The 15,026-nt window shown below is 42.7% G+C and overlaps 1 protein-coding gene across 2 annotated transcripts in view; it reads right to left on the reverse strand.

The window, feature by feature from the left end:
* Nucleotides 1-15,026, reverse strand: part of PDZRN3 (PDZ domain containing ring finger 3) — a gene marked incomplete at its 5' end in the record, with an annotated part of 128,638 nt that overhangs the window by 16,558 nt on the left and 97,054 nt on the right. The window contains one exon of one of the 2 annotated variants that reach the window (XM_084214357.1): nucleotides 13,594-13,662. The exons of the other annotated variant lie outside the window; for it this stretch is intronic. Within the exon in view, the coding sequence (XP_084070483.1) occupies nucleotides 13,594-13,662 (69 nt within the window). Of the gene's footprint in view, nucleotides 1-13,593; nucleotides 13,663-15,026 lie in introns of those variants that run through there. 2 annotated transcript variants of the gene reach the window in all.

Consider the following 15,026-nt stretch of genomic DNA (forward strand, 5'->3'; position numbering starts at 1 on the left):
TAGTGCCCATTGAAGGCCTTTTGATAAATCCCTACTTTATTCTTTTAACTCTGCCCAGCCTCTGTTCTAGATCAGCCTCTTCAGCATCACCAAGGTGTCAGCAGCCAGTGCCCATCCCCACAATCTTGTGCATCTCTCATTTTCCCTTCTCACTACAGTAACTTTACAAATCCTCTGCTCTGCCTTTTATTTTGATAGATTTTGCTCTTTGAGGTGAAGCACAAACCAGCACCCCATTTGTGTCTTGCAGATAAGAAATCCCTCAGCCCTTGTTCAGACACAAGTTATTGATTCTCCTGGAGTTTTTCTAGTTTTGGTTTGCTTTTTAGACTCTTAGCCTTTTTGCTGAACAAAACCAAAACTACAAAACTATGTGTTTGTGTCTGATAAACAATTTTTTAGATGGAACATGATGGTAGTAGTCAGTCACTGCAATAAAAAACTCAATTTTAGAGTAGTGGATAGAAATAACAGGAGACATGCCAGGCCATGGAATTGAGGGGCTGAGCAGAGATTTCACACACTGCACTAAATACACACTATAATCCACCTTTAGTCACATTAAAGTGGGGCATCTGAAGGAGAACATTACTCAGCCCAATAACTGAATTTAGCCCATATTTAACATATTAGCCCAGGGCAAAAAGCTGGCTGATATAAAGAGGGTTAACTTGAGTGCAGAATAGATTGAAAAGGCTAAATTCCTGCTGAATTACCTTGTGCAACTAACACTTTTTCCCTGCTGTCATCTTGGGTTTGCCTTAGGGAGGTGATGACACCGGGATTTTTGTGGGGCCAGCTGAGAGGGGAAGGTGTCAGCATGACATTTACATCACACAAACACTTGCACTGCACACCATTGCTCCCAGTCATGCACAGCGTGTGAAGTTTGGCCTGGTCAAATTAAATATCATTAACTTGCCCAATTGAGCAGATCACTTTAAAACAGTTTGTACAGCTGTAAAATTAGGTTCAGCCTAATGTTTTCTCTGGAAAAAGGAAATGCTGATTATGGTTTGAGTTTTATTATTTGCTGCAAATTAAACGTTGCACATTTTACTGTGCGCATCCTATTTTTTTTTAATTTTTTGTACAACAAAACCCAACTAGCAATCAAAACAAAAGAATCTAAATTGCAGTGTATAATGTTTTTCTGAAATGTGCTCAGAATAACTCTTGAGCAGGAAACCATTTATGAAGATCCTTTCTCCATCTTCATAGTAAAACCTGGTAAAATCCTGCACAGATCAGATTTCCAGCTCATTCCCAAATGCTGTCATGAACCTGGATTACAGACAGTTTAGTACAGGCCTGCATTTCAATTTAGGTTCCTTAGGACACTTTTATTTCTGCAAATCCATGGACTGGCATCCTCTTTGTGCTCTCCTATGCAATTATTACATAAATAATCATAACTTCAAGGACAGCTTGATGCCATGCAGGGGACAGGCAGTAGTAGCTGCACTGTGTCATAAATTCTTCCTACAGGAATTATGTCCAAGTAGTTTCCTGACTGTGTTGTCTGCAAGCTGATATTGCCACGAAAAAGAAAAGGTGCTGCACAGCCAGGAAGAAGGAAATGGGGCCAGATTTTGGAACTGGGGTGTGAGCCAGCTAAATTCTAATCTAAACTCTCTCCTGCTGCAGAGGGACCTTGTGTAGAAAAGGTTTGTGACTTTCTGGCATCCAACTTCCAGTGGGCAAACTGATAACTCCACAAGCAGAACTACATTGCTGTGCATACAATTTTAAAGGATGGGTTTGATAGGATGGCAATGACTGCAGTGAAATGGAAGCATAAGTCACTGTACTGCTGTTATTATGGGCTTCTTAACCCACTTCAAAGATATGGTGGGGGATTTTGTCTTTAAAAGTTAATATTTCTATGAGCTGTGGCAGCACCCACATTTGTTAGGCAAACAATCCTCTGGACAGTAGCTGTCCACATGATGAATGGTTTTGGGGTCAGTCTGTGGATGCCTTACAAGAGATGATTCCTAAACCCCAGCTGAGTGGAATCCTTTCAGCTCTGCAGGTTCCTGCTCTGAGCAGCAGCCTTGGCCACTGAGGTGATGCTGATCTATGAGACTGCCCTAACAAATGATGAAAGAACACACAGTGACACAAAAATACACTTAAAAGTGCTTTACAGCAGGGAATTACATTTCTGAATCTGGTTCCTAAAAAACCTGCAGCAAGTGCCATAATATGTGGTAAATACTGAGCAGTGAATAGTAATTACTTTTTTTAAAAGCATTTCCCATCTCAGCACACCAATATCATTTTCCATTACAGGGAAATAAGGATGGCAGTGCTAAATATTTGGATAATAAAAAGCAGTAATTCCCCAGTCTGCTTATGCATAACAGAGATAAATTGCTTTTTAGTCTAGGAAAAGTAGCAGGTATTTTATTTTTAGCAGCACAAAAATGATGCAGAAGAGAAATATACTGGGATGATCTCAATGGCCTTATTTCTGGTGTCTGTGTTGAGTCAGTACTTGTGGCTAATCCTGAGTCTAGCAAATAGGTGATGCTAATATGCTTAGTTTCTACATGGAAATTTTTTTACAATTGACAAATAATTATTCCCAGTGCTTAAAAGCCAATAAATACATAATAAAATAAATAAATTAATAAATCTGTACAGATTTGCTTTGATTAAAAAAAAGGGGCTTTATATTCCTAGACTTTATTACTAATGCTGCTGAATTCTGCTCAGCAATTTTTTTTTCCTTATAAACAGTTACATCTGAAATAACACAGAAAAAAAATAAATCCATGCACATGAACGCTTCAGAAGACTGCCAAGAACGACAAATATGCATAATTTCTGAGGAACATGCCATGTGACAGAGACAATGGGATCTTTCATGGCACAAAGGATGGATAAATTAACTTGTCTGCAAGGGTGAAATGCTTAGCTCTTGGACCTTCTTAGCATTGGAAATACACTGAATATGGAGAAAGCTGTAGATAAAATGCAGTGACTGGAGTTAAATGCAGCTGAGTGGGCTTGGGTGAGATTTGTGGTGCAGCCAGAGTGGGTTCAGCCACTGCATGAGGCAGGGACACAAATACTCTGTATTAACACCAGACAGTGAATAAGGAAGGCATGCTTGAATTGTTTGGTTTTTTTTTTTTAATAGAAGCTATGCAATGATTATGAAATAAAATATCATTTACAGTATTTTATTTTATAGTATGTAGTGTATGTTCTTCTGCACTGAAGAGAGGACCAAGAGATCTACAGAGGCAGCAAGAAATCTACAGATAAAGATGGCATAATCCTGTCTGGGAGGTTTGTGTCTCCTGGAAGTTTTAATACTTGGAATGAAAATAAAATAGTCACTTGAGCTTGATTTGATGCTCGCTGGAGTCAAGGGGTGTTTTGCTTTTGCAGTGCCCCAGCTCAGGCTCTGACTGAGACAGGACATTCACAGCAAATCCAGAAGTTTTGAAGCTGACAGAGGCCAAATCAGCATTCCATGGCCAAACTGAGATAATGGAAGGGAAAATGCTGCCATGATCAATGAAGGTGGGAGTGATGTACATTTGTAATTGAGAAAAAGAGAGATGATGTCCAAAGGCAGAACAGGGGAAGCCAGGGCACAAATCCAAAAGGGTGACCCCAGCAAACAAACAGAAGGAAACAATGTCTTCAACTCTCATTTTGATCATGGAGCTCTCATTCATTCCTATACCCAAGAAGTCAGAAAAATAAATAGGAATTACTGAAAAGAGGAATGAAAAAAATTGAATATGCTGTATCTGGCCCCAAATGGAAGTAGCAGAACTCCACTGAGGAACCCTAAACATCAGGTGAAATTGCTGAGGAACACCCCATGACAGCCCAGGAGGTGTGAGTACAGCAAATATGTGCGTAGAGTTGGAGATCAGACTCCTCAGAGCCATGAAAAAGGCTGGACATGTTTGAGTGCTACCTTGGAGATAAAAGGGTAAAATCAGGCAGTAGGATCTTGGGGGCTGTAGGGTTGGTAAGACCCAAGTGCCTTCCTGAGTCTGCTTTCAAATCTCTCTCTGTTGGTAGCTACATATTAAGTAGAAGAAACAGATAAATTAGTGATGATTTGTGAGCAGTGATAACAAAAAGAAAAAAAAAAAACAACCAGGAAAATGCTCCTATCTCTTCAGGTTTGTGAAGAATTTGTTCCACCTCACTAGGAGATGGCCTTCCATATAATTTTCCAGTGCTGTGAGCGTGTAAGGCATTGGATCTGGTGTGTAAGGCATTGGCTTCCCTCTGCTGGAGCTGTGCAAGGCATTTGGCATCCCTCCTGTTGAAATCTCCTCCTTCCGTTAACTCCAGACGTGTCACAGCGAAATACCTTTCACAAGGACAGATTTTCTCACGTTTTTATATTTATATATGTGCTTTGACTTTAACAATTGTTCTACTGAGAGGCTCCTGAGCCAAGTGCCACTGTTTAGATGCTAATTTCCTGAGGTCAGAATTGGCACAGGGTGCAGAGGCTGCAGCCTTCCAGCCTTCCCACTGCGAGGACAAGGCTGGACCTCCTGTGCAAGGCAAAGGGGATCTGCAGCCAAGGCTGGGATGACAGAATTGTTCTCTGTTACTAGAAAACACATCCTATTTCTGCTTGAGGTATGAGGCAGGGTAGGACACGGCTGTGCTGTTACATAAATGTCATTTTATCAATAGCTGCTGTTTAATTATTGAGCAAGGTAAGTGATTTACATGCTTTATTTCTCAGGGCGGGAAGAGAAGGCTAATTAATTGCCACTTTTAAAGAGAATTAATTAGAGGCCTTCAGGTGTATCAAAATATGCCACTTGTTTACAAGTGGACAAAATTTCCTCCTGGTTGCCACCAATCCTGATTTTCTTTTCCTTCTGGCACAGAGCTCATGGAAAGCCCAGCAGTGGTGGTTTCTCTTTTCCTGTGAGGGCAGAACACACACCTGGGCTCTCTGCACAAGGATGCTCCTGGAGCTCATTCCCAGCTTCTCACCTGCAGCCACAGCAGGGGCACAGCCAGGAGCCCAGGAGGGGACACTGGGACAGGGCTGTGACAGGAAAGGGCTCCAGGAGAGAAGGTGGGGAGGGTGCCCAGGGCACGGAGGAGCTCAGCACTCAGGCATGAGCAAACAGCATCTGCAGCAGTACAGATGAAGTGACCTCAGGCACTGGTGGAAGTAGTTACTGAAAGGTTGGGAAAGCCACAAAATCCCTGTGCAGAACAGTTTAGTTATAATGAACTATTATATTGTTTTATTTTATTTTGTATTTTATTTTTGCAGCAATAATGTGTGACATTGTTTTCTGGATGCTGGGAGCACCCAGCAGAAACCGCGGGTTTCAGTAAATTATTTTTTCCCATTAATTTAGACTGATTTCTGTGGGTTTAATGCCATGCCTGATAAACATTTGCATGCATTGTACAGCTTGTTGGCTCTTCTGTGCCTCACAAATGTCACAGGGAAAAAAACTTTTTTGCCTAAGAATGAGTAAGCAGCTTTTCTTTGTAGAAATTCATGCAAATCCTTGGGAAGTGCACTATAAAAATGCTAGTTCTGTTAGACTACAGATGCCTGTGCTCCATTTAAAATGCTCTTTATGGTCTGATTCACTCCTTTAGCAAGTTCTTAAGGAGTCTGCATACTGAGAAAAAGCAGCACAACTTTAAAGATTTTTATAGAAGCAAGAGCAGCAAAAAGCCTATTTTATAACCCCCTTTTTCCTCAGGAATTGGAGGAAAAAAGGTTCAAAATACAGGTTAATTCTTCTTGCAGATTCATCTAATCCCTCTTTTATTTCCCTCATATGTACAGTCTCCCTCCTTTTCAAAACCCCAGAATTATATTGTTTAGTAATAGACTGTTTCCATGTGTGTGCATTTCCCTTCTGCCTTGTGAGCCATCCATGACAAAACAGTTCAGACCAAGGAAAAATTCTTTTCCTTAAGAGCACAGAATACATTTGTTCTCCAAACCGTTAACTTGCAAATGGAAAATCTTGGGAAAAAGAGCCTGGAAATAAAGGAATTTTTATTTTGTCAGTAATTAGCACATTTAGGTATTACCAAGGCAGTGCCAGGAGTGTCTGTGGCATACTAAGATGCTCTTGGTTGGGTTCTCAGGCTCTGCTCCTGTGGATCACTACTCCAAATAAACCACAGGGGATTTTATAATTTCCTTCAATGAAAACACAGAGCAGTGCTGGGGCTCAGAGACTTTCACTAGAAGCAAAGTTTACTTGGAGCCCCTTTTCTCTTAAATATGCATTAATCGTATTAAATGACTTTATATCAGGGCAGAAACGCTTTGCCTCGTTTTTTCCAGCGATCTTTTGTGTATCTTTTCCTGGCTTAATAACCCAGGTCCATCTAGAACACAGCCAGAAGTTTACAGGCCTCCCCTTTCAATGCCTCTCTGCCCTTTCTGCAGCCTGCCCCAGAGGGGGCCAATCAATGGCATCTCTGAGGGAGCTACAAATGAGCCATAAATAACCATGAATTACTAATGACTGGATTCAGCAAGTGTAATTACCCGTTTTCTCACATCCTCTGCTTTGTCCACCTCTAGCACTGCACCTCCAGTGTGGCTCCTGGGGAAGTGCTCTTGCCCTTCCCACATGTGCTTTTCCCAAGGGGCAAAAACCATGTCCATGTGTTCATCTAGTACAGCAAATGACAGATTTTTATCAGCTTTCAAAAAGCTGTGTGTTCTATATTTATGTTTAAAATAACAGACAATGAGAGTGAAGAGCACCAACAAGTTCAAACCCTTTTAGTTGAGGGTGCAATGTTATGTGGATTCAAGCTGAATTTGAGGAGCTTAAGAAACAATTCTTGTCCTGAATCAGACCAAAGGCCCCTGCAGAGCAGCACCTTTTTCCCATAGGAAAAGGGAATGGTTAAAGACAAAGATTTGGAGGGAACTTTCCCCTGCTATGGCCTTCCCAGTTTGGTAAGGCAATATTTAACACCATGCCTCAATTAAAATCAGAGTAGTACAAGTTCCTGGTGTACAGACCAGCACTTCAAACAATACTGACATCACTTTAGCAGCATATCAGACTGTGCAAGCACACAGCAAAGGCAGGGCTGCCTCTGGAGACCCGCTCAGGGCAAACAGACAAAAGGGATCTCTACAGAGGATGAAACACAGAACAAGTGAGCGGTCACAGCACAGCTCACACCTCCCATCCCACCACCCAGGCACTGTGTTTAGGGTCATTTTCATTCCCAGCACCCCGTTTTCATTGTTTGTAGCTTTTAAGTCCATCCTCCCACTCTCTCCCTTCTTCCACAAATGTGATGCAGGACAGGGGAAGAGCAATTTTGGACAGCTCTGAAGATCACCTGTGTGGAAGAGGGTTATTGAAGCTGGTTCTAAGAAAGGATGGAAAGAACACCTGGTGTGGGATCCCAGGGGCAGATCCCAGAGGGTTTCTCAGCCCTGCTGCCCCAGGGCCTTCCACAGGCACAGCTGACGTGGCTGAAGAACACAAACCTCAGGAGGGAGTCCCACCACCTCCTCCCTGTGTGCTGCCATAGCCATGAGCTCCCAGTGTGACATTGACAAAAACACCTTCATCTTTCTTTGCTTCTGCCTAAAACTGATGGCATCACACAGATTCATCAGGTCAGACACAAGAGCTTCTGCTGAACTCTGAAGCACTTCAGCCAAATTTAAAAGTTCTTACCAGCTGTGATCTTCCAACATATGAATTAATGCTTTCTCTAAAATGACCTTCAGTTTTCACTTTGCAAGAATGTACAGAATATTGGTTTGAAGTTGCAAAAAAACCTCTTGCTGCACTTCTGTTTGCATTTTTTGTTATTATTTGGGATAATTTTATCAGTGCCCAGTTCCTATGCCAGTGGACAGCATGTCCAATCACCTCTGTGTCCCTGCCCAGAATTATCCCTGATGGACACAAGGAAGAAAAGAGTGCCCTGATTCTGACCATTCCTGTTTTGGATGGTGGCATCTGGCTTTTTGCCTGAAGATATTCCATATTAATAGGAAGTTTTTCTTCAATTGTAACTGTGTGAATTAGTATCGCATCACAATATTTAATGTCATGTACATTTGATATTATTTATTCTGCCCCTCTCCTGTCAAACCCCTGACTTGTGCCCAAGTTCCAGCTGGATCTGTTTCCCTTTACCCACCAAGTCTCTGCAAGGTCCAATCCAGCGTTCATGGAACTGCAGAGTTGTCCTGTCCCAGTGAAAATGAAGGCTAACCTTTTTCTTCCATTATTAATGAACACAACAAAACAGATTTATTGAATCTGCACTTTTTCATTACTCCATATGTTTCCTTTTTTCCCAGCCCATGCCTGACAGGTGACAGTAGAGCACAGAGTGATTGTCCCTGGTGCCTTCTCCCTTGTGACTCCTGCCACCTGCCTCGTAGCATTAAACAGATGTTTAAGCATCACAAAACTTATCCCTTCAATCATTCATAGTTTAAAAAAAATCCTAATAAATCCATGCTATGGCTGAGCATTTTATCTGCCCACTGTAAAGATGAAGGGCACTGTAGATTTTAGGAAGATTATGCAACACTGAGGCATTTAACGTGCAAAATAGGTCAAATTAGGCATTTATATCACAGGTGACCATTAGGCATTTGTTTATTTCATATCAGATCTTGTTTATGTTCCTTTAATGGCCAAAATATCCCTCTAAACTTCACAATAAAGAATATCTTCCAGAGAAATCCTAACAGAGGCACTGCATTATTCATCATCAAGTGAAGAGGAAAATTTCAATTGCCAGTTTCTGGTAAATGTCTAATTAGGAAAGGGGACTTGTGAGCCACAGACAGGCGCCACGATCATTAAAGGGCAGTTTTCTGAAGATTATGAGTCTCCAGTCTGTCAAGCAGAGTTTTTCTACAGCTGAACTAATTCTGCAGTAGAAAACCCTGTCTAGAACAAAGCCCCTGGAATTAACATCTTGTTTAAGCAAACACATGACTACTTTGAAGTAAGTGTGATAGGTTCACAACTGTTATTGAGGTCGAGTTTAATGGTAGTGAAGTGACAGAATCGAACTTCAGTGCTAGTTTTAATTTCAGCTGCAGCACAGGCTGCACATACAGAGCACTTGAAGCCATACACTGTATTTCAAGTAGAGCAGCTCCCTATAATTGGCACCACCACTTTGGTCTTAACATGGAAAACTACTGAAATGTAGAGCAACTAATTCTCTGGCTGCCCAATTAAATTTGAGGGTGTGAAAAGCATATGTACAGAGGCAATTATTTCTGTTTTCCAAATCTTACAGTTTTGATTAGGTGTTTTTTTTTGAGTTGAATGTTTATTTTGGCAAGCTTCACTTTGGCCCTGCTTTGGGATAACATCATTGCTCAGTAGGTTTAAGTCTAGTTAGTCTGCTTCCTTGAATTAGGTTTTCTTACTGATTGATTACTTTGGTCTCATGTTCTCAAGCCTGAACGTGCAAATGGAATTCTGATGGCAAGGGGGCCTGCACTGGTGATTAGCTCAGTGCAGCAGGTTTGTGTGGGAGTTCTGCTGGAGAACAGTGCCCTGCAAGCGATGCCACTGCAAAACAGCGTTGGCTTGTTCCTCATCGCTGCCGACCTCTCATTAGCACAGAATTTGTGTCTGACCTTGGTGCTTATATAACCCTGGCCACAGAGCATCTCAGTCTGCCTTAAAACACAAACCCAGCTTGCCCACTAGTGCTTTTTACCAGCACTGTCATTTTTCCATGTCTCAGGGACGTGCCAGGCCAGGAGCACGTGAGTGAGGCTTTCAAGTTTCTGACACGCCGCAGGATCATGGCAACAACTGTTTATTTATATATGAACTTTAGTATTTGTGAGGGGTGCCAGCTCAACAACCACGGAGCAGGATCTCCTGACCTCAGCTCAGCTGAACCAAGGGCAGTGGCAACATGAGCTTGTTTCCTGCCAGCCTGTCCTTAGCCTGCAGGAAGGGCTCTGTGCTCACTTTGCTCAGGGTTTCTCAGCTGCAAGTGCCAGTTTGGATGGGCTGTTCTCATGGTGTCTTCCCACTGGGTGAACTCCATCATCCTGAATCCCAGGGAACAGTTCTGGGCGTTGCCCATGCGAGTTTAGAGTCATCTGTGATTTAAAATTCTATGCTGACACGCTTGGAGATTCTTCCGGTGGAAGATGTCCCTGCCCATGGCAGTGGGGTTGGAATTACAGGATCTTTAAGGTCCCTTCCAATCCAAACCATTCTGTGATGCTGTGAGGATTCTGTAAAACACTGCGTCCATTTAGGAAACGATTTCACTGTCTTTTTACCTCCCATACTGAGGGCAATGTGTGAAAAAAAGCACTGAGAAAGTTCCTCAAATTGCAGGCTTAAACTTTTTAAACTCTATTTTGCACTCTCAAAAGCTCTGTCTCTAATGACTCCTTCTTCTGTAAGTTTCCTCCAATGGAGTTTAGTTTTTGGTCCCTCAGGAATTTTCACACAAAGGGAAAAGCCCTGATTTCTGTTGTTGTTTATGTAGGAGTTGATAGTATTGAAAAAAGCACATCAGAAACCTGGTGTTTAACACCCTCCCCATTTTCTGGTTTTCTTTCTTCCCCCTTCTCCTTCCATTTTCATAACTTTTAGTAACTTCTGAAGAACATTTCCAATTTAACCGGACACCCAAAAATCGAATAGTATATATTACTTTAATTAATATGCTGTATTCAGCTGGGAAGTAAACCTTGGGACACATCTAAGATGGGATTTGCACCCCATTGCTGCCACGCTCATCAGTGGTGACACTGCTCTGCCCCAAGCTGCCACAGCCCCCTTTGTATTTGTAGCACAAAGCACTGAGATGCACAGCCACAACAGCCTCTAATGACAAGGTGTCTTAATTTGGTTTTTATGATGTGATTAAAGGTACAATAAGGTAAGTGCTCAACAAGAGGGAAGACCATTGTTCTGCATCATTAAGCTCACAGCGGCCCAAAAAGAAATTGTAGGCAATGTGCCAAAGCCCTTAATGAAGAGGATCTCTTTGAATTATCTATGGATGAGGAAGGGATAAAGCCTGAGCCCTGGTATATTTGATCCTCTTTGTGCTCACTGTTAGAGGACTTACAGAGCCAGCCGTACCGGACCTTCTGGAATTGTAATTTATGGAAGCATTAATTTCCCAGCCACACTAAAGCTCTTGGCCTAATAGAGAAAGTGAAGTTATGTACTATTATTAATTCCTTCAAGTGTCTTCTGAATTCCTACATCTTGGAGTCATGAACTTTTAAAAAATAAGGCTAAGGAGATTTATTTGTAAGGATGCTCAATATTCCCTAAAATCAAGTTATGCAAATTTTGTCTAACTCAGATTTCTTAAAATAGCAATGCCTTCTTATCACATGATATTAGGGTTACATGGATGACACAAAAAACCACTGTAAAGACATTTTCTACTGCTGGCAGATTTTGAAACTTTTATCTTCTATATTCTGTAATTTCAAATGGCAGCGATCCTTCGTCTCCCTCACCATTAAATTTTAGGTGATTGCTCTTGTGTGTAGGTTACATGAGGACGTGTTTTTATAGTTGTAGTGACATATAATTATCTGGATGTGCTCCATAAGCTATAGAATTCCCTCCCTCCTGACTTGCGAAAGAGAGAAATCAAAGTAGACCCCTGTTAAAATAATTTTGCAGTTATTTATATTCTAGAATAATCAGGGATTATAGTCTTAAACAATTCAGTTTTTGCTATGTTAGAAATCCCAGTTTTACATGCACTTTTCCTTTCTGTGAAAAGTGAGGGTATTCCAAGGGTGTTTCCCAAAAGAATTCCATACTTCACAAGGAGCACTGGGCTCTCACACAGGCTGCAGCACTTTGCAGGTTGACAGAACCCTAAAACCAAACTCCTGCCAAGGATCTGCACCTGCAGCCAGCACTGGATAGTTCAGTCATCTCAGATATCAGCAGGAACTGTTCCTGGGACTGATTTCAGGACGTGCATTTAAAGAATGTTGTCCTGCATCTGTTGGGAGATGTCAGTAAGTTGCAAAAGTTCTCTGCCACCTTCCCTTCAAGACAAAAATTGAGCAAGCCCCTGAGCAATCACAACATTCTGATCGGGTGCTGTCTGTCTGTCCTGGTTGCTGCACTCCTGAACGTGACTCACGGACAGTCCCCAAACCCAGACTGCACAAAACTCGCCAGGATAAGGAATTATTCCAATTATTCCCACAGGCACTGCTGCATCTGAGCAGAGCATTCACACAGACCGTACCTGGCCCCAGGTGTGCTGCTGCAGGCAGCATCTGCAGCTCCTTCTCAGCTCGGAACACTGGCCGAAAAATCTGATTGCCTCCCTGTTAAATTCCTGCCCCCATCACATGCACAGCAGCTTAGCAAGGGGAAGTGTGCTGGTATAAATAGAAATGACAGCCAACATGTCTTTCTATTTGCTCCCACAGGTTTTTTTTACTCCGCGAAGCGTCAGCGTCCTTTGGGTGAGCGAGTGAGAATTAGATCACAACTACGTGGTTAAAATTTAATCACTTCCCTACCAGCATAACACACAGACCGCATCTTTTATTCACTTTGTTGTCAGTGACATCAGGGTCTGGGATCAGCTGCAGGTGGGAAGGCAGCAGGACACGGGCTTGCTGAGCAATTCCCTCTGCCGGCAGCACGGGGCAGCGCTGGGAATGTCACCCAGCACTTGTCACTTCTCCTAAACCACCTCAGCAACGGCAACGGGGAAAAGTACAGCTCGAAGGGTCTGGGTAGTGTCTGTCCATCCAGTCTCTGTACAGACAGCCCAATCCACCTTCTCAGTACTGACTGTGAGTGTATATGTCTGTGAGTATTTCCAGGGAGATCTGCAGGAACGCATCCTGAAACACCTGGCCATCACTTTGCAGGGCTCCATCCCCCCTGTCTCAGGCCAAATTGTACTGCAGATGTGACAGAGTAAGGAATTTCAGAGGCACGCAGAAGGAAAGGCAGAATCAGGAAATAGAATCTTTGCAAGAGAGGTTGATGTGTTAATGCATCCACAGAAAACTTCTCAGAAGGTTCACATGAGTAATTTGGTATACAAAGATCTGTAGGGCAGTAGTTTTATTCTGCTGTCAGACCTGTTAGCTGGTGTTTTTACACAGCAAGGTGCAACAGCTACAGCAACTAGCTATAAACTCCCAGTGACAGGCACTCAGACCAGACTGAGTGCCAGTGAACACGCTGCACACAAACAAGTGGCTCTAGGTACTTGTAAACAGGTACAAAACCTTCCTCGTGCATCTCTTCCACTTGTGCAAGGAGTGTGGGACCAAGCCATGATCCTTGACAAGAAATTTAACCTAATATACACTGGAGAAACAAACACAGTCTTATTTTGTGATGAAAGTTTTGTGAAAAGTTTCACGTATGATAGTTGCATTTAAATATCTGATGTTCTGCACATGTAAATGGGAACATACACGCTAAAAACATAATGATTATCACACAGATTTCAAACAAGGCAAACTCACTTTCATTTCCAGCTCCTGACATTCCACCTTCCCTGCCCTTAACAGCAGCCACCAACCTAAGGGAGAACGCTTCCTTTCAGAAAAGAAATCTAATTCTTTACCTGACAAACTTCATACAGCAACTTGTACTGCTCTTCTGGCTTCTGCAGAGTGCACAAACTGCATCCCATGTTTAAATTCGAGTGGCAGAAAGGATCCTCCTTATTCCCCCGAGCAGCCAGGGCGCATCCAGGTGATGCTGCCAGGTGATGCTGGCCCCGCAGGTGAGGCGGCTGCTGCCGGCACTGGCGGTGGCAGCACCGCGGAGCTCTGCCCGTCCCCGGCTCGCAGCTCCCTCCTTCTGCCTCTCCCGACTCCCAGGCACGGCTATATACCGCCACTCATGCATATTAATCAGCTCTCATTGACTATTCATAGCAGACAGTGATACACAAGCTATAATTGCCAGCTATGACAGCTGAAATTTCTCTAATTAACAGGCAAGTGCTTCAGTAGCAGGCATAATAAAGGACACTAACAATTTTGTAAAGCATTTTGTAGCAATTACAAATAAACACGACTGCGTTTTACTACGGTCCCTCAGGATAATTCTTCCCACATTTCAGCAGGCTGGGAGCAGGGTTTAAACGTAAGGCACAGTGAAATGAACGTCGTGGTGCAGAACTCAGCCAGGGTGAAGTTGAATATGCTCAGCAGCATTTATTTCCCTCCTGGACTGTGGTGCTATTTGAGAGCCTCAGTTTTACAGCAGCAGCTGACTGAACTGCGTGTTTAACAAGCACAACAGAGAAAGGCATCTCTGTCCCTGAAAGCCTCCACAGCCTGGCTGCAAAGCAGAGATATATGTGAATGTATGTGGATTTAGGGGGAAAAAAAACCAACAAAAAAGTGTCTTGTATTAATATAGATTAGCTTTAGATTAATAAGTGTTCCAAGTGAAAAATGTCCATTTATGCTACTGACTCCCATTGTGTATTTGATGTAAATGGTGTAAATGACAGCTTCACATATTATCTGTGATATTAAAAATATAAACTTTATGAGGTTATAAAAATATGTACAATAAAATCAGCATGGCATTTATGAGTGCTCAGCATTTGAGGGTGTAGATCTGCATTAAACCTGTACCACAGATGTAAAGGATAAGACAGCAGTGAACTGCCCAATGAGCTAGAAAAGTACTCGTAACTCACAGGCTTTATGGATATTTTCCAGCCTGTGAGAAGCACTACCTTGCCTTGGGAGTGTGCATTGACCATAATTTTCCCAGTTGTTTAAGCATTCAGAAGGGGCTGCATTTTTATAACCTCACTGCAACTCATTCTGCCACAAAGAAGGTGACAGAGCAGCCAGGAGTGAGAGCAAGGGTGCCATTCCCACAGGAACTGCAGGGACAGCCTGGAGGGATCCTGGCCATGCTTATCTGACTGGTTCTGACTATTTGCTGGGTGAGCTTCTGTGGATCACAAGGGAAGTGTTGTGCAAGGACCACCTCTCCTGCCCAAACTCTGCACACAGGTGCTTGCTGTAGGGA

This window comes from Fringilla coelebs (assembly GCF_963513975.1).
Source record: "Fringilla coelebs genome assembly, chromosome: 13".
In the NCBI taxonomy this organism is placed as follows: Eukaryota; Metazoa; Chordata; class Aves; order Passeriformes; family Fringillidae; genus Fringilla; species Fringilla coelebs.